Source organism: Coturnix japonica, chromosome 3, assembly GCF_001577835.2.
Source record: "Coturnix japonica isolate 7356 chromosome 3, Coturnix japonica 2.1, whole genome shotgun sequence".
Classification (NCBI taxonomy): Eukaryota; Metazoa; Chordata; class Aves; order Galliformes; family Phasianidae; genus Coturnix; species Coturnix japonica.
This window is the reverse complement of record NC_029518.1, coordinates 24,827,211-24,846,319: the sequence shown is the minus strand read 5'-3', so window position 1 is coordinate 24,846,319 and position 19,109 is coordinate 24,827,211. Positions and strand designations below refer to the sequence as shown.

At 43.0% G+C, this 19,109-nt stretch overlaps 1 protein-coding gene across 2 annotated transcripts; it reads left to right on the top strand.

Moving 5' to 3' along the window:
* The first annotated feature begins 46 nt into the window (after positions 1–46).
* SLC4A1AP (solute carrier family 4 member 1 adaptor protein) lies at positions 47–11,819 on the top strand. Of its 2 annotated transcripts, none has more exons than XM_015857512.2 (14): positions 47–689; positions 1,358–1,544; positions 1,949–2,071; positions 2,732–2,792; positions 3,914–4,053; positions 4,193–4,353; positions 5,099–5,168; positions 5,324–5,513; positions 6,084–6,195; positions 6,547–6,790; positions 7,147–7,221; positions 7,753–7,823; positions 10,089–10,161; positions 10,963–11,819. In XM_015857512.2, exons 1-14 carry the CDS (start codon positions 174–176, stop codon positions 11,010–11,012), a joined length of 2,073 nt encoding a protein of 690 aa, XP_015712998.1. In that variant the 5' UTR covers positions 47–173; the 3' UTR covers positions 11,013–11,819. The 2 variants fall into 2 exon arrangements, with proteins under 2 accessions (XP_015712998.1, XP_015712997.1); XM_015857511.2 differs by having other exon boundaries at positions 7,144–7,221.
* The last annotated feature ends 7,290 nt before the right edge of the window (positions 11,820–19,109 follow it).

Here is a 19,109-nt window from a genome sequence, read left to right as displayed (position 1 = left end):
CGCCCTTCTCCGCTCCTCCCGCCGCCCCCTGCCGCTCTCACCCCACTCTCTGCCCACAGCCGTGGTCGAAGCAACGGTGCGAACCGCAGCGCTGAGCCCCTTCCACCATCCGGAACCACAGCCCCGACGGCGCTCGTTCCCGGAGGACCCAATTTAGGATCGGACGCGACAAGATGGCGGAGGCCATGGAAACGGACAGCCGGCCTGCCGAGTTCAAGCGGCCGAGCGTCCCGCTGCCCGCTCCGCACAGCAGCGAGCCCAGCCCCGCACCCAGCCCCAGCCCCGCGCCGCCCCGTCCGGCCGCCTCCGCGCCGACGCCGCGCTACGAGGAGCCGCCGTGGGGCAGCCGGCCGCCCGCTGACGCCGGTTACGGGCTGGAGGTGCTGAAGGGCGGCGTGCTGCTGGGCTCGGTGCGGCTGGATGGCGGCAGCTGGTTCCTCGTGGGCCGCCTGCCCGGCTGCGCGCTGGCCCTGGAGCACCCGTCGGTGTCGCGGCACCACGCCGTGCTGCAGTACCGCGGCCGAGCCGCCGACGGGCCCGACGCCGATGCCGGCTTCTACGTGTACGACCTGGGCAGCACGCACGGCACCTTCCTCAACAAGGCGCGGGTGCCGCCTCGCACCTACTGCCGCGTACGGGTGGGCCACGGGCTGCGCTTCGGAGGCAGCTCCCGCCTCTTCCTTCTGCAGGTGGGTCGGGAGAAGGGTCAGACACTGCACAGCGGCTTCCCCGGGCCGCACGGGGAAATTCGGGCGGCTCTGCCCAATCTCAAGGGCTTGGAGCTTGTGGGAGATGCTTCTGAGACGTGGGGTGCTTTGGCTGCACGTGCATCTCTGAGCGGGCTGCCCCATCCATAGTGGTGTCAAGGCTGGGTTGGATAGGGCCCTGTGCAGCATGTGATGATGGAAGCAGCCCTGTCCATGGTATGGGGTTGGAAATGAGAGGACTTTGAGATCCCTTCCATCCCAAACCATTCTGTGATTCCTTGTGCCAAAAGAGAGCTTGTATTGGTAGGAGTCTAGAAACACTCAGACCGTTTAACTCAGAGGGTGTAGCTGCATGTTCCTCAAGTGCTTCTGTGTGGCACTGGTGGATATCCTTGCTGTCTGCCTTTAAATACAGCTGTGCTTGAGGTGCCTCAACTAAACAGTAATGCTTATCTCTTTTTGCCCCCTTCTTTGGCCACTGAAATTGATATATCCGAGCATGCAGGCTATAATAGTCCAGTAATTCAGCTTTTACATGAGCACTATGATCTGTTTATCTTTCTGTCTGTAATTTGCATGTCCACTGAAAAGACAAGGTTGTTTTTTTTTTTCATTCCGAAACACTCATAGAGTTGCTCTTTGTGACATAGGGACCTGAAGAGGACCAGGAGTCTGAGTCGGAGCTGACTGTGACACAGTTGAAGGCACTGCGGAAGCAGCAGCAAGCAAAGCTGGAAAAGACCATGCTGGGAGACGACTCTGATGAGGAAGATGAAAAGGAGGAGCAAGGAAATGAAGGCAGTCAGAACGTTGATATGAGCTGCTCATGGGGAATGGGTGAGTACTGACACAGAGATGAGCTGATACAACTTGGGAGCTTTTTATGTGAGTTTTCAGTGAGCTCAGGCATTGAAATTCCAGTTGGATTTCCAAGTGTCCAAAGCCAGTGAAAGTTTTTGACTACAGATCAGCCTATTTCTTTATAAAAATAGGAATTCTGTGAGAAGGCAAAACAGAGAGAGAACAACAATAGAGGGTTTTTTTCCTAAAACTGGGGAAAAGGGGGCTTGTCTAAACTTCAAAAGCAACATGGAACTGTGTATAGTTCATGCTATAACAGAAGCTATTAAAGGTTATAATCTTAGGATGATACAGCTGATGCTCCTTTCAAAATGACTGTATTTGTTTCCTGGTGTTCTCATTCTAACTTTTCACCACTTTGTTTGTACTTGCTCTTCCAGGGGAGGATGCTGAGGAGGATGAGGTTGAAGAAAACCCTATTGCTATTGACTTTCAGGATGTACAAGATGCCTTCTATATGAAAGATCCCAGGAAGGCTCTGCAGGGCTTTTTTGACAGAGAAGGTACTTCTTTCTTGTAGATTATTTTTCTTTAGTAGAGTTTGGTGTTTCCTATTTTTCTCTGGGAATTAAGGTGCGAAAGCAAAAACTTTATAGGTGGGGCTTTTTGTTTTGTCAGGGTTTTGGTGGTTATTTAATTTCTAACTTGTAATCTGGAGGCTGCAGAGAGCACCTTGTGTGGCTCTGGAGTGGCACTCAAACCACATCCATCTTTTGAAGCTATTGAAAAGTCCTAAACCATCCAATTGCAGATAGCGCTATTCAGAAGATAGAACTGGAAAGTATTGGAAAGTATTGAAAGACAATGAATTGACGTAAGCTTCCATTGGTAGCTAGCAAAACTTACAGAAGACTTAAGTGTTTTTTAAATGTGAAAAATTAATCTTTGAGATAGTATTTGTGAATCCAAATTGCAAACTGTCACTTCCTCAGTATTATTTACTTTTATATCTACAGGTGCAAGATTGCTTTTTCTTTGAAATATGTTTTACCAAACAAGTCACTTAAAGGTCCTTGATCTGAAAAAAAACCTTGATTGTGGAAAATGTCCAAATGAGCTTATTATCAATTGAAGATCACATCAGACTTTCTCTGCTCTAAAGATTATACTTTCTTATTTCATTCTTGCTAACTACATCAACTTCCTTTTTTTTCCCTCTCCAGGAGAAGAGTTAGAGTATGAATATGATGATCGTGGGCACAATAGCTGGCTATGCAGGGTTAAGTATGTATAACTTCATTCACTTCCATATGTAGAAACTGGCTTCATTGAATTCAGCAACAAAAGCTGAAGGAACTAGTTGTCTATCACACTTGCCAAGGAATTCAGCTGGAATTAGGCTTAAGGACTGATACTAAAAAGGTCAAGGATCAGTGTCTACTTTAGTGTCAACTCCTTTTTCTGGTTAGTTATCATTTGGTACTACTAAGAGATGAACACTGAGAAAACATGACACCAGGTGTATGGTGACAATAATGTAAAGATGGTAGTAAATATCCAAAAGGTTATTTACAAGGGAAACTCACCAATATGGATGCCTTCGGTCTGCCAGGAAACACTGAGGCAATCTCCACCAGGGAGCAGTCTCCAAGAGATGCTGCCTTAGTGGTGGTCATCCCTTAAATGAGGTCTAGAGGAGGTGGAGTCAAGCTCCACCCCTTCCAGGAGCACAGCTAAATTACTCTCTCCTGTGCTCCCACAGCTGACCTGACACTTGCCTCAGCTGATTAATCAGAGGTTCAGGCTGTGATTACCAATTTCCCATACACCAGGTTCTCTCAGTTCCCCTTGTTTTGAGAAATATATGAAATTGAAATGCAAGACAAGAAACTAGGAGACAGTGTTTTAATTCCTAATGGAAAAGAAGATGGAAAAAAGCATTTATTCTACTGTGCACCCCAGTTTGGTTATTTGATGGTATAACGTAGTTTTTGTTGAATCCCTTCCACTGGCCAGTAACGTCATTCTCCTACTAGGCAGGAGAAGGTGAGAAGTAAGCGAGATAAGTCTCAGGTGGGTAGGTACAATATCTCATTGTTTCTTAAGGAAACTGTTTCAATATGGCATAAAGTATTTGTTACTGGTGTTGCATGGATACAAGATGAATGAATAGAGGAAGATTTATAGCTTGGGCCAGCAAAGTAAAAATTTACTTATCAGCTTAGACAGTGTGTGCTTATGTTTGGATTAGTAGTGTATCAAATCAAATGTGAAAATAGGTAACCTACAATAAAAGACTATAGAGAGGTTGAAGAAAATGTCAGCATGACAAACACAATACGTGAGTAGCATCCATGAAAAGTTGTTTCTATTGAAGCTGTTCTGTGATCCTTTGAACTGAACAGATTGCCTGTGGATGATGCATCAGGGAAGCAGCTGGTGGCAGAGGTTCTCCATTCAGGCAAGAAGAAAGAAGCAATGATCCAGTGTGCACTGGAAGCTTGCAGGCTACTGGACGCTAGGGGAGTATTGAGGCAAGAAGCAGGTAAATAACCTGTTAAATGCTGAGCTAGTTCTAAAAAAGCAAGTTCCAGGAATTCAAAATTGTTATACTGAATTTCTTTGACTTCTCAGTGGTCTGTAAGTCATTTTATTCCTTGCTTTCTCCCTTGATCCTTTCCTAGTATCTCGAAAAAGGAAATCAAAGAATTGGGAAGATGAGGATTTTTATGACAGTGATGATGACACCTTCCTTGATAGAACTGGTGCTGTAGAAAAGAAGCGATTGAACAGAATGAAAAAAGCTGGTAAAATAGAAGAAAAACCAGAGACTTATGACTCACTGGTAAGAAGAATTATTAAATACATTCACTAAAGAATAGGCCTGGCATTATTACTAAGAAAAGCAAAAAAAACCTCTAGATCTTTTTTCAGATCTTTATCAACAGGCCAGATTAAAATTGATGGTTACAGAATGCAATGCTTTTTGATGTATTGAGGAAAAAAAAACTGGATCTAAAAGAAACCTTAGAATCTTAATAACAGAAAGTAATTTGTTACTTAAATGTAATACTTATACATCACAGAAACCATTATTGGGACTGGTACTGATATCTATCTTCTGCCTTATGCAAAAAGGATAACTGGCTATGGAGCATGAACTGCTTTGTTAGCAGGAATTGTCATGGCTTAAAACCAAGTTAACCTGCAAAGAAGGAGTCTTAGGCTGCTTCAGCTTCTCCAAGAGGAGGGTTCTGTCACTATACACAATCTTTAATGTGCCCCAAGCTAGAAGAGATGAGTTGAGTGCAAGTTCTACACAGGCGATATGGTGTGGGAAAAGTAGGTGGGCATAGGGAGGTTTAGAAAATTGTAATGATGGTAGAACATAGCTCTAAAAGCATTGTACGTTTCCTCATGTTCCAGAAAGTTCTTTCACACTGTTCAAATAACTTCGTGATACAATCTAGATCATTCTTAATGTTTTTCATCCCAGAAATTCTGGATCAAAAATCAGAAATAGAATAATAGAGATGATGTGGTAGGATATAAAAATCTCATAAGTGTGTGGGTTTTTTTTCCCTTCATAGGTTGCAAAGCTAAAGGAAGCTGAAAATGAGCTCTCTGAGATAACAGAAAAGCTGAAGGCTTCAGGGAAAGGTAGGACATGAAGTCTCTGATTGTAGTGCTTTTCATTAAAAAAAAAAATGAAGATAGTCATTGTTATATACCTTATACTGATACCTTATACTGAGGTGATACTTAGTCTCTTCTCCCCCCTCACGCAATATGTGTCTTACCATTATCTCGCCTAGGCCAATCCCAGCCAGCAGCTCAAGATTCCTTGGATGAATTCATGACAGAAATAAAATCAGGAAGCACCTTAGACAGTGTGACACGAAAGAAACTTCATCTGCGGTCATTTGAGTTGAAGAAAGAGCAGCAGAGACTGAAAGGGTTAATAAAGCTTGTCAAGCCTGCAGAACTGCCTGAGCTGAAGCCCCTGTAAGTTTTGGCTAAAGTTTGGGGGGAAAAAATTGCTGTTGTTACTTTCCATGGGCAATTCAGCACCTTCCCATTCAGTAGACAGTTTTCCAAATGCAAAGGCAGGTAATGCCTTTACAACTACCTGCCCTGTCGCTGAAGAGCCACTGCTGCTTCTGTGTGAACCCAGTGTGTGCTGGGTTCATCGCTTGCTAATGGCAATTAGATTAGAGGTTTAATTGCTTAATTTATTTAAATTTAGGTTTGGCCTCCAAGTGTTTATATATATACACATATTAATAATATTAATTAATTAATAATACATATTATACATATGTAAGTATATATGTGTATTTGAATTTGAGAGAAGCTGATAGGTTTGTTTTTTTCTTCTCTCCTGTAATAACAAGTGTCTGACTCCTAAAAGAGACATGTAGAATGGAGGAGTAATCTTTGGAAACCTCCTCTTTAGATGCTGCGAGTGAGAGAAATAAAGTCTTTATGCAAACACCTTTATTTGTTTGCACTTGTAAATATAAGACTTGATTAACACTTCATATACTGCTTTTCTTTGTATCTAACTTTCACTAGGTCTGGGAGTTGCAGTCTGGAAGCAAACAGCAAGTCTAAAAAGATTACTCTCCCTCTCTTTGGTGCTATGAAAGGAGGGAGCAAATTCAAGCTGAAAACTGGAAGCTTAGGGGTAAGTGCTCTGAGTCAGACATTAGATCTCAGATATCATCTCAGGCTACGGAGCCTGCAGGTGGAAACTGTGTTTATCACATGTACAAAAACACCATGGAGGAGCAAGCCTGCAAGATTGAAGAAATGTGCACAGTAGCAAGAAGTTACTGTCAGACCCAGGAAAAAACTGCATTCTCTAAGCACTTCTGCCAATATCTTTTCCTTTATAACATAACTATTTTTCATCCTGTGGGTATTCCCTACCAGTTGTCCCTGTGACTGTAACATGCATGCTTTGTCCTGTAACAAGTATTGGTGATATCTACTGCCATATTATCCTAGTACTAATGCACAAGTCTTTGTCGTGCAGAAGTTGCCTGACAAGCGTCCACATATCCCTGAAAGCTTGTTAAAAATGAAAGATGATGGACCTGAGGAGGAAGAGGAAGAGGAAGAAGAGGAAGAAAATGAGGAGGAGCAGAAAGTAGAAGCAATAAGCAGCAGAACATCAGATGTGGAAATGAAGGCGACAGTAGAGGAAGAAACAGGAAAAGAAACAAATGGTCCCAATGGCTCTACCTGTAATAATGATAATCTAGAATCCCTTCAAGATGGTAAATGATGAGTTTTGATTTTTCCAGTAGCAAAGCTGAGCCTGTAACCGTTGACTTTTTTCAAAGCTATGGGAATCCCCTATGATTTGGGTCACAGGTTTTCTAACAGCTTTTCCACAACGCTGGGCAGGTTGCTCTTGAAAAGTATGTTTTAACTGATCACAAGTTTTCCTTTACTATTATATTGCAATGCTCTTAGATGAAATAATGTGGAGGACTTCTAAGAGAAGACTTCTTCCTGAAACAAACATAGCTAAGAGTTCCTTTTAAGTTTTTTGTTCCTCAGGGATGCTAGCACTCCTACTCAGAGTTACAGCATAGCATTCACATAACTCCTTCTTTTATTTATTTAACAGGAGCTAGTTTTCAGCCTGAGCCAAAGATACTAAGGAATAAATCTCAGATGGGACCTTCACAAGAGAAATCTCAAGGTGAGATGTACAATTTAGATTACTATAGCAAGGTAACAGCTACATTCAGAAACTGCCTAAGGGAATTAGTGCTTACTTGTTAGCAGAAGGAAACCAAGCCTAATTTTAGACTCTAGAATTAGAATGAAGGATTGTTTTGTTTAGGTAGAGTTGAAGGTACAGGTAAGGAAAAGTCACTTCAGCCATTTCAATTCTCCCTGCTTTTCATAGTCATTACCACTGCATTGAGATTCTTTGTTTAAAAAAAAGGAGCATAAGAGAAGGAAAATTAATTTAGGACCATAAACATTATGGATTTCCCTTCCCCCCACCTTACTTTCTTGAACTAAGTTGTGTCACTTGGTAAAAGGGAAGTTCTACCATACTGTACTGTGATAAATGATATATGATAAAGACAAAGCATGTCGGTCCTGTGTAGCAAACTGTTGTGGATACATCCAAAAGGAAATATATCTTCATGTGAACTTTCTGTGAGCTTATTTCTGGTTTAAATTTCTGATTCATTTTAAATCTTTTTTTTTTCCCCCTCAGCATCTGAGGCAGCGTGCAAGGAATCCAGAGAGACAGCTGAGGAAGTTAAGAAAAGTAATGCTCCAAAAAAGGTCAGTTACAATTCTGTAACTTCTGCAGCCTCTGAGTTTTAAGGAATCATTTGGTAGATTCCTCATTAGTGAAATCGTAATAGTAGCATAGAACTACATGGTGACATTGGATGCAGCTCTTGAAGTCTCCAGTGAGAAGGTAAAGCACGGTATTTATGGCATAAGAGGGGTGTTCTGCAAGGCTGAAGTAAGCTAACAAGGCTTTCTAATTGAATTTGCTTGGCAGAGCTGAAGTTAAGCCTCTGGTAATTGCCTCCTTTCCTGTATCACAAGTGTTGTAGAGCATAGGTGATCTCTGGGCTTTCAAAGTGGTATTGCAAAACTTTCATGGAGAAAAGCCTGGCAAACACTGGCTGACAAAGGACATGCTGGACTCAAATTGTAGCTAGTCTGTATTGCCATTACCAAGCCTCATTCTTTTCACTGAGATACAGTAAGATATCTAACAAGACTATGGTTTCTTGCAACCTAATTTTTAAATTTGAGTGGATATACCAAATAACATGCTCCCCATGGATAAGACTTGTAGTAAAATGTCAAGTATGAGTCTTCAGCATTTCAGGACAGAGGAAAACGTTGCCTTCCTGGAAAAAGTGGTTAGGAACTTCTCTAATGGTTTGCTCTTAGCCTAGTGGTTACTGTGAGGCTCTTCCCTTCACAGCATCCCACCCGTACAGTGGCTACCAGAGACAATTACTCTAGTTGGTGGGTCCTGCGTTCTGAGCACTATGATAGTTTTTTTTGTAGCAGCCATTCAGTTTTAGCCCTGCTCGGCCTATTTAAAGAAACAACTCCCTGTAGCATGTGTGTGCTGCTGCTGCTCATGCTAGTTCTGGCAAAGGACCCAAAGATTTTGTAGACAAGGCCTTTAGAATCATCCTTTCTTACTGGCCTGAAGAACGTTCATAAACAAAGTAAGGGTAAACTTAGGCTGTTAGAGCCCAGAATGCACCATTTCTATGGATGTGGTAGAACAAGGCAGATTCTCATGCTGAAGCAGTCAAGTCAGCACCTCTCATCAGTACAGAGTTTGCTCTAACACTGAGCATTCTCCAAATACCAGATGGCTGAGCTGTATTCTCTCTCCCATTACAAATCACTTTTTCCGCATGCTCTGCCTGCTTCCAGGCTCAGATCTTGCATGGAAAATATCAGCCTGAAGTCAGCCTATGTTTTTTTTCTCTTCGACTATTTGCAGAATATCTTCAAATCATACAAAACATGAAAAGCAATTGTTGGGTCTTTTCCTCTTAAGTGGCTGTTTTCAAACCATATTTAGAAACTGAGCTCCAGTATAATGTTGTTCAGAACATTAGTGATACAGAAGAACTCTTTTAGAGGTTTACTTGGGGAAAGAAAGCTGTTTGAGGGAATGAAAAACTGCTTCAACTGCATAACTTAGGACTGTGTCACAGCGCTACAGAGTAGAAGAAATCAGTGCTAAGTGGGTACATTTTGAATTCTGAAATCTTTCACTTTACAGCTGTGTGATTTTATTTGTTAGCTACCTGTACTTGTTGAATACAAAAGGCATCCAGAAAATGCTGATGTGACAAAGAGCTGTCATGCAGCTGTATCAACAGTGGCCTGTTTTTGTCTACTTTAAATATCGCAGTGATGCCAAATCACAAAAATTGGTTTTCTTTTGAAAAACTAAGTTATAGCTGAACTTTCAATTCAAACTATATAACATCTAGTGTACTTCTATAAGTCACATTAAACCTGAAGTTTTCAGTGGGATTGTGCTGTGAGAACGCTAAAGTACTTCAAAATTCTACTCTAAAGCTTTTCACTGCATAAAGAAACTCGGCGCTGAATGACACTGACAAACATTAGAGTGAGACAAACTGTCTGGAAGCGAAGCTGTGAAAGCAAAGGGAGAGCTTTCTTTGAAACTAAATATTCTCAAATACACTTCTGTTACTCAGTGAAGCTGTTGAGTGTTGCATTGAATTTGTATTCCCTGACTACTCTGCCCAACCCTACTGTCTGAAGGCCATTGATAACTGGATTTGGTGCTGGCAACAGACTGTTTTGAGAGGGATTTTGCACTAGACAATCTCCAGAGGTCCAGTCTAACCACCGGTTCTGTGACGCTACTGGAAATAAACAGAACTAGAGTGTTTACTGTTTGTTTTAACCCATGGCTGTTGTAGAAATAATCTTTATCTGTCAGTGTTAGTATGTGAATTAATGAGGGATTTACTGACTGTGACACAATGCTGAAATAGCACAGCACCTTAGAAGTCTCTTCTCCTTTTGCAGGTCCAACAGCCTTTTTTTTCCTCACAGTACCCAGCTGATGACCCAGACTACTGCATATGGATCCCTCCTGCAGGTATTGACTGTTTCTTTGGGTTTTTTTTCACATAATTTTAGAATCTGTCTAACAAATAGTTGAGAGTCCCTGTAATGTACGGAGGAAAAAGTCATGGGAATATTTTACTGAGAACACAATGATTTTTGGCTTGTTATGCCCCATATTTACTTCTTTATATCACCATGTAATACCAAGTCTATGGTAGTTTCACCTCAGTGGACAGGTGCACCTGAAGTCTGGTTTTCAGTTTTCTAACTGAAACACTTGGGAGATCTAACTGCAGTGATATAATGATCTATCTGATCTATCCATAGCTCAAAAAACTTCACTAAAGATAAATATTCCAGCAACCTCAGCATTCCCAGTTCTTATGGAAGCTTGTGAAATCTGAAAGTGTTCTGCAGATTTTTGTAAATGCAGACTTTGGGGCATCTTTTAGAGAAAAAACTTGCTAATTCTTCGGTGAAGACAAGCAATCGATGCATACATCCTGTACACACTAAAACTGAACAGCTTAGTAAGTATATGGCATCCATAAGAGGGAGCTCCTTTTCCTCTCTCTGCAATCAGCTGTTTTATTAAGGGATCCCAGGAAAAGAAGAAAAACAAAGCAGGAATAGATGAAGTTTGGATGCTGATAGTACTGTTAAGAGGAGTTATAAATCAAAAGACAATTTGGACACTAGTATCCGTTCTGGGTTTTATTCCTGTCTGACAGTGCTGGCTGGAATAATACTTGTCTACAGATCTGTTTCATGCCAGTTTTTTGGTAGGTTTTGTTGTTTTAGGTCTTTTAGTAACTTTATCTTTGTCCCTTAGATCAGAGCGGTGATGGCAAGACTCATCTCAATGAGAAATACGGCTACTAAACTTCAGGCTCCCAAGAACAGCTCTGAAGTTTGAAGGTCCGCTCTACTTCAGATTCTTTCACCACCCATTAATTGAGGGATAAAAGAGCTGGGTTTCCAGACTCTTTTCCAGCTGTGCTGGCTGTGAGCTTTGTGTCCTGTTTGTCTTCCAAATACCCTTTTATTTTCTCTTTCTTTTTTTAAGAAGACTCCTGAGCCCACACATTCTTCTGCCTTTTCTTTCTACTGTTAGCCCCGTTATTTTTATTTGGTGTGAAACTACAGGCTCCTTTTGTAAATTAAAAAAGATTAAAGACATTAAGCACCTCTATGCTTCCAGGCTTGAAATGTAATTTAGGTTGGTTTTATGCAGTTAAACTGACACTGATTTTTCTATCTAGTTGGCGATAGTAACCCATTTCTTAATGCAGGTCAAGGATCTTCTCCTGAAGGTCCATATACATGTCAAGAACTGCTTTTTCTCATTAAGCACCATGCTGTGCACCCTGTCATAATCCTGCCATGGAAGAGGATCTAAGTAACTGGTATTTAGCAGTGCTAAAATATATATATTTGTATTTATACACACACTTGTAGGCCTTAATATTCCATAGCAGGAGAGAGGTACTTAATTTCTTTACAGTTTTGTGAAGAGACTCAGTAACAAACTCAGGCTGGTAAACTGATGTGCACTGCAGTACCCACTCTGGTTGATTAATTACACATCCATTTTTTCTACCACAACCATTTGATGATGCTTGTCCATATTAATCCCGCACTTCTCATGTAAGACCAATAACCTGTTGGCTTTGATGTTTTGTTTTTGAATGAAGTAATGCCTTGTGTCTCTGTAGCCATCCCCCAAAACCCACACCACAGTCTGTGGCACCTCACTCTTCCACCTGTGAGAAGTGCACAGTTACACAGCAAGCAGAGCCAGCAATAATATTCACATCCATTAACGTGATTACAGAGTAGATGATGAAGCTCATAGCAATTTCCCACCCCAAATGCAGTCCTGTCCTCCCCTATACAATTATTTTCTCTGTACAAAATGAAGAAAGAGGTCTTGGGTTATTATCAGACTATTTTTGGCCACAGGTCATTGCTCTCAGGGAGAAGGATGATGAGGTTATTAATAGAATCATAGAATGGCTGGTGTTGAAAAGGACCTCAAAGATCATCTAGTTTCAAACCCTCTGCCAGATGCAGAGCTGCCAACCACCAGACCAGGCTGCCCAGAGCCACATCCAGCCTGGCCTTGAATGCCTCCAGGGATGGGGCATCCACAACCTCCTTGGGCAACCTGTTCCAGTGCATCACCACCCTCTGTGTGAAAAACTTCCTCCTAATGTCAAACCTAACCTAAGGTTATTAACTTGCGGCACATCCTCAGGCAAGGGGATCTTACTCTGTATAACTCTCCTGGGCACAGACCTCTCCATTTTCCTCACAGAGCTCATTTGCCACACTCAACAGCTCTACATCAGTCAGAGCCCTCAATGCTGTAAGCACTGCGAGACTTCCAGCAAAACAGAGACCGGAACTTCTGTCCGTGACTTCAGAACAATGATTGACTGCAGGGCCCTACACAGCCCACCCCCAACAGCTTTTAGTCCCACCACAGACAAGACTGTTTGAAGCTGTGCATGCTGACAGCTTCAAGACACAGCTAGAAAAAGAAGTCGCAAAGATTTAATATCTACTGTAAGTCATCAGAAATTTGCTCAGCACAAGGTCCTCCACCATACAGCCCATCCCATCACCCACCCCTTCTGTTTAACACCTCCACATCCAGCTCCTGATTCAGCATCCAGCTCCAGGCTGCAAGGACATCTCTGCAGATACCTCTAGCCCTCGCTGGCTCTGACCCAGCACTACTAGGTTTGCTCCCCACTTCTTTTAAAACCCGCAGATTAGAGCAAGCAACCTCCAGAGGGTGCTCGTGATGCACAGACCTCGCTGCACCTGAGCTCTCCTCCATTCGCAAAGGAATCCCTCTGCGATTGAGGGTGTGTATAGGTCTCTGATGAATGGTCAGAAGAAAACTGGTGCTACAACCGTGCATGTAATGGCCACGTTTCTGGAAGGGGAAGGAGCATTCCTGTGGTTATTCAAAGCCTTCAAAGGAGCATGACACCTATTTGGTCACCTATTTGTCAAGCTGAGTTTGCAGTACAGTAAAAAGCTACAGGACACAGAGACATGCCTTTAACAAGCATGCCATCCTGTAGCCAGCTCACAGGCCTTGCTCAAGTGTTCCAGAAGCGACTACTTAAAGCTGCAGTTTCCTGCACAGAGCATTCACTTAGTAGGTGTTTTCTTTGCAACATGTGTTTACCTCATCATCATTCTTATTTTCTGCTGCTATGAAAATTCCAGTTCTGCATTCACCTAATAAATACTCCTAAATTTATAGAGTATCAACACCGTAAGGTCCATGAGCACCTCATATTTGGGCAGCTGGCTGCAAGGTGTTGCGGTTTTGCTGCTCTATGCGTAAAGCCATATACATTTTGATATCTGTATAGCTGTACATTCCGCTCTGCTGGGGCGCAAAGTTAAGCATATGTACTTGTGCACAGTCATAGACACTATGTGGTTGTTTTCTGGAAAATGAAGTGCTGTCTTAGGAGCTCTCATTTTCAGAGGAAGTGTGAGGGAAGATGTGGAAAGTGCTCCGTAAGTTAAAGGGAAAGGCAATACATCAGCTCCATCTGTTTAATTACGCTTTTAAATCGTGGCAGTGTTTTGTTGATTGTGCAGCTGTGTGGATGTGTGTGCAGGTGTATGCACACTTTCAACCATAAATATATCGCTTTGTTTTTCTGCTTTGACCTGTTAAACCACCTGAATCTCAGCTTCTTCACAGTCTGCTGAAACTGCAGTCTGGGCGTTTCAAGAGATCGTCTGGTTTTGCTTGAGTACCTATTTCAGATCCAGTTTATTGTAACATCTAGACATGAGCTGGGCCTGAGAACCTCATGAGGTTCACCTGGGCTCAGTGCTCAAGCCTGGTCTCTCTGGATGGTATCTCTTCCTTTGGGCATGATTTTTCTTTCATCCCTGCCTTCTTCCACCCAACCAAAGCAGTCGGGGAAGCTCTGAGGTTTACTTTCCTGAATTACTTCAAGGGATAAACAGCAGAGCTATCAGCTCCAGGTAGGGTGGGATGCCAGAGGAATGTCACTGTGAATCTCCTAATGCACTCATTCATCCATCCACCCCATTCCCACTACACTTTTCAAAGGAAACAGCATTCCAGACTGCTCCATAAGAGCAATTCAGTAACATCCTAATTGCTCTTACATGCTAAGGTAATTATAACGGGGTCTGTGATGGAAGGATGATTTATTTTCCGGTGTTGAAAGCACAGCTGTAACTACACAGACCTTCTCTGTGCTTCCTCCTGAAACAGCTCTCTTGGCTACTCAGGTGTCTCACCGCAGAACAGATGAAGCCATTTTTTCTCTCCAAATTAGCAGATTTGACTGAGAGCTCACATCTGCACTTGTGAAGCTGTCGTACAAGGAAACACACTGTGAAGCACTGAGGATCTGCAGATAGATTCCCCTATGCCGTTCAAAACGTGTAGATAAGTATTAAACAGTTCAGACTCAGGCCCAAACAGAATCAGCTACTGAGCTTTTGTGATTCGCTCTCAGCCCCTGATTTTCTTACAGCGTTTCCTTAGAGTCACAGAATCATTAATGTTGGAAAGACCTCTAAGATCCAGCCCATCCACACCATGCCCACCAACCTCAGAGCCACATCCACACACACCTGGAGGTTCTTGAACATCTCCAGGGACAGTGACTGCACCACCTCCCTGGGCAGCCTGTGCCACTGCCTCACCTCTCCTTCTGAAAAGAATTTTTTCCTAGTATCCAACATGAACTTCCTCTGATACAGCTTACAGCCATTAACTTTTTTAAACTGCCAGAAATAGCTTCCATGCCCACAAACACTGAATATATGCTTATTTCATATCTTCTTTACACAGACTAGATCGCATGAGGCGTGGTCTGTTAGGGGACAGAAAGAGTATGATATCTGGATTAGCTTCCCCAGCAAGAGGACTGCTTTGCCTCCAGGCAGCTTCCTCATTTTGCCTTAATGCTGGATGATAACTGGGCTTCACTGTTGGGCTGTAGGCTGAGGTACAAGTGGCTGTGCCCAACTTTCAGAGCATGGTGCCCAGCAGCATTTTACAACAGGTAGAGTTGTTCTACGGTGGCTATACACAGCAAAGGTTGCAGAGTTATCTCTGAACAATATTGTTGTCTTGTTTAAAAACAACATCAAATTTACAGCAAATCAGATTTCATTGTTCTGTCTTCTCTCCCCTCTATCTGTAATTTGCTGACATCTGTAAGGGCAGCAGAGTTAACTCAAACCAGTTAAAATCTCTAAGAATGCAGAGACTTGCTTAACATTCTGCTATGCTTTATCCAGCATCAGTGAGGCTTGACCAGAACAATTTTTTAAACTACAGGTCTTACTCCAATTTGTGTTTCGTAATAGTCACCTTTAAAGAGGAAAGAAATGTCACATCCCAGGCCATGAGGGGGCATGTGGCTAAATAACACAAAGGAACTGGAGCTGCACAACAGCCAGATGAGGAGGAAAATGTTGATTTTCCACAACTGCTTGGAGCTTACTAGGCATAAGAGTAGTAGCACTGGGCCAAGTCTCCATTCAGCTTGCTGTCAGATGGATGAACAGAAATGAAGCAGAAGAAATTGCATGTGTGCGTATGTGTGTGTGCACGTTTGCTCCCTATAGTCACCTGATAGGAGGAGATGTACTAAGATACATGGTTTAGCGGGGAAATACTGGTGGTAGGTGGATGGTTGGACTAGATGATCGTGTAGGTCTTTTCCAACACTGGTGATTCCATGACTCTATGCGTACAAAGGTGATAGGAACAGAAGCAGCAGACACAAGCTGCATGGTACATTCTCTCTTCAAATTCATGTTCTCTGTAAAAAAAGGCAGCATAACCTCTTGCACTACTGGCTTGTCTTTTCAGTGGGAAGAGAAAAGATGTAACACGACCCTTTAGATGTGCTTGTTTGGCACATTCTGCTCACACAAAATTCAGTGAAGAGCTCACTATTCCTGCGTTGGGTAGAGCTCCTGGCAGAGCTCATGGAAGTGTTCCCAAAGTCTGATTTGGAACTATAGTTTGAAGCCAAACTAGAGAAGACATGCTACAAAACAGATTCATAGGATCTAACTGCTGGATCTTTCTTTTGTGAGTTCAAGTTAGTGCCTGGCCAATGGAAGGAGACAGTTGTTGTGGAAGCGGATGTTCAGATATTGGGGAAAACTATGACCTTTATTCTGAAAGGAATGGTAGTGTGGAATGAGGGCTGTGTGTGAGGGAGTGAATGGGCTGTTGTCAGTTAAGCTCTGTTTTTAGTTCTTGCTTTGGATCCTATTACCTTTTGCATAGAAACTGGGTTTATTTCTACATTCTCTTCAGCCTAAAGCAATTTATAGCTCTTGTTCTTCCCCTTGTGAGTGGGTGGGAAGCTCTTATTTCAGAGTCCTTTAAATAACCAGACTCAATTTCACCCTCATAAATTTGATCTCCAACACACATCCCTTAACTAAATAAGCAAATATTTTTTCCTAAAGCCAGTTTGGCTTATACCTAGGTTGACCTTTTGTCAACAAAACATGAAGATATGATCATGATTGGAAACACTTCCATCAGGACCATAAACCAGGCAAATAAAAGGAGGAGAAGGGAGGGGAGAAAGGCTGGGGCTTAAAAACTTCATTTTGGAAATGTCAGCTGGGCAACCAAACAGCATGAATCATAAAAAAACAGTGAAAGAGGCAGGGAAACAATGTGTGAACAATTATTGCACTGAAAGAGCTGGTAATTCATTGTATACATAACAAATCTATCTGTTAAGCTGGGAAATGGTATTTCACTTAATCCTCTGGCACGGCTGGTGGTTTTCCACACAGAGAACTGAGCTTGGATGGCATCAGAGGATAGCTGGGTGAGCTAGGGCACGGGACAGCCTTGTAGAGGTCCACAGCTCATGCCCTGCAGCAGATGGTTCATAGTGGTTTTGCCAGGCAGCATACCAGGGACATAAGCCTAGGCAAGTATCAAACAAGGCAAGCAGCCGCAGCATCAAATTAAGATCTTTCCAAAAGCTGAGAAAAACCATTCCCTAAACTTTCATGGTTTCATTGGCAAGGTAAGGAAAGGCCTAGGGTAAGCAAAGGAGAAATGTGTTGGTGAATTCAAGAGTGGTGCAGGAGAAAGCTTGATGCTGCTCATGCAAGTCTTCAGCAGCAACAGTTCCAGGACAGTGGCCTGTCTGGCACCTGGTTCCAGCCTCTCATCACAGGAGACTTTGCTGAATGAGCTGCACCCTGTGCTAACCTCTGCACATCATCACCAGTGCTGTCATCAACCCCAACACGAATTAGGGGCGTTGGTGGGAGAACTGAGCAGTGAGTGTATGATGCTGCACTAGTAGGTAAAGACATCATAAAAATAAACCCAAAATCAGGCATGGGGCCTGAATTTCCCATCATCTGCTGTGACCAGTAGAGTAAGAGTGTCTATCTGTTCACACGTCCATGTTAGAGCTTGCTATGCCTTTGTGGGCTGTTTTCCTTCCATCATTAAGGGTAGAGAGAAGGAGGAGTTGAGAATACAGTTCTGAACAGATCTGGGGAAAGGCTGAAGCTGTAAATCAAGATCCTCAGTACATTTCATCTCATTTCCTTTCAGTATTTAGCAAGAAAACAAATGCATACACAGGAAATAAGGAACAGATGCGCAAGCGCATCTTGAGACAAATAAAATAACATGCAAGTAAGCAGGCAGGCAAGAGTAGCAATAAAGAGTAAATAGACCACACAGGCACCATCAACACGGAGCTGCATCTCCAAATGCTGCCAACACTTGCATGGGCCACAGTGAAGTGACCAATTCCACTTCCAATTTTGTCTGTGACTATCCCAGGTCAGAACTTCGACTGTCAGTACCAAATGCTTTGATGACTTGGATGTGCAGTGATTCTCCTCAAAAATAAGCAAACACTGAGGGATATGGGACAGAACCAGAGACAACTGAGCCTACTTTCCTCCTTTTGGGGCAAATTCCTTTTCCACATTGAGTATGCAAACCATACAGAACTTACAGCAGAGACTGGGAAGCTATCATATAGTCTAGCTACCCATGGGTTTGAGTGCGGCCAACACTTTCCCTCTCCCACGCCGTAGACAGAAAGCCATTTTTTATACTGGATCTATTGAGACTGAGACATTAATTCCCCATCCCCAGCCTTCCATAAATCCTAACCCAGCAGTGTCCCAGGGCACCAGTCCACAGTATTGTGCAGAATACCAGCCTGCAGCACCCACAGAAATACAACACAGCCTTGATGAACTCCTCCATACCAACAGCAGACCTTAGGCATCACACAGTCTTAGTTTTGCAGGGCAGGGTTTGTATGTGAGCACATGGGTAAGTACATATTCAACTCACTCCCAGTCCATTCTGCACAGTTTCTTCAGTCCCTTGTGTGTATTAGACCAACATCTCTGCATCACCACCAAAGTCTGCAAGGTCCCCATCACCATCCAGGGTATCCCTTGGGCTCAGGGAGGCTGGATGGAGATGTCCTCTGAGCCCAAGTTGTGACTGGTGAAAAATATCCATGTTCTCCCTGTGTCCAGCCCACCTCAGTGGCAAGGATGTACTGGTAGATCCTCACATGCTCCAGATCACTGTGCTCTGCCTTACGACTAGGCCAAAGCATTTGATTAATAACTGAGTTAGTTCCCATGTTCCTAGATGGAGCTATCATGAGATGTGCTGGAAGCACACAGCAGGCTGTCCCTCGGTGGCTGAGCACTTTGGTAGGGTGTTAGCATGAAGGTCTTTGCAAGCCACTGGCATGGGAGCAGTCTAGAGAATATGTGGCACCAAACACTGCCCATCTCAAGCAGGAAACAGCATGCAGGCAGGAAGGAGGTGGCACTTCCCACTATCAGAAGGACATTTTGCTTTGTGCTGTCCAACTTTTTGCTGGGGAAATATTTCTTCTTTCCTCCATGTCTTGGGATCAAAATGACTATTCC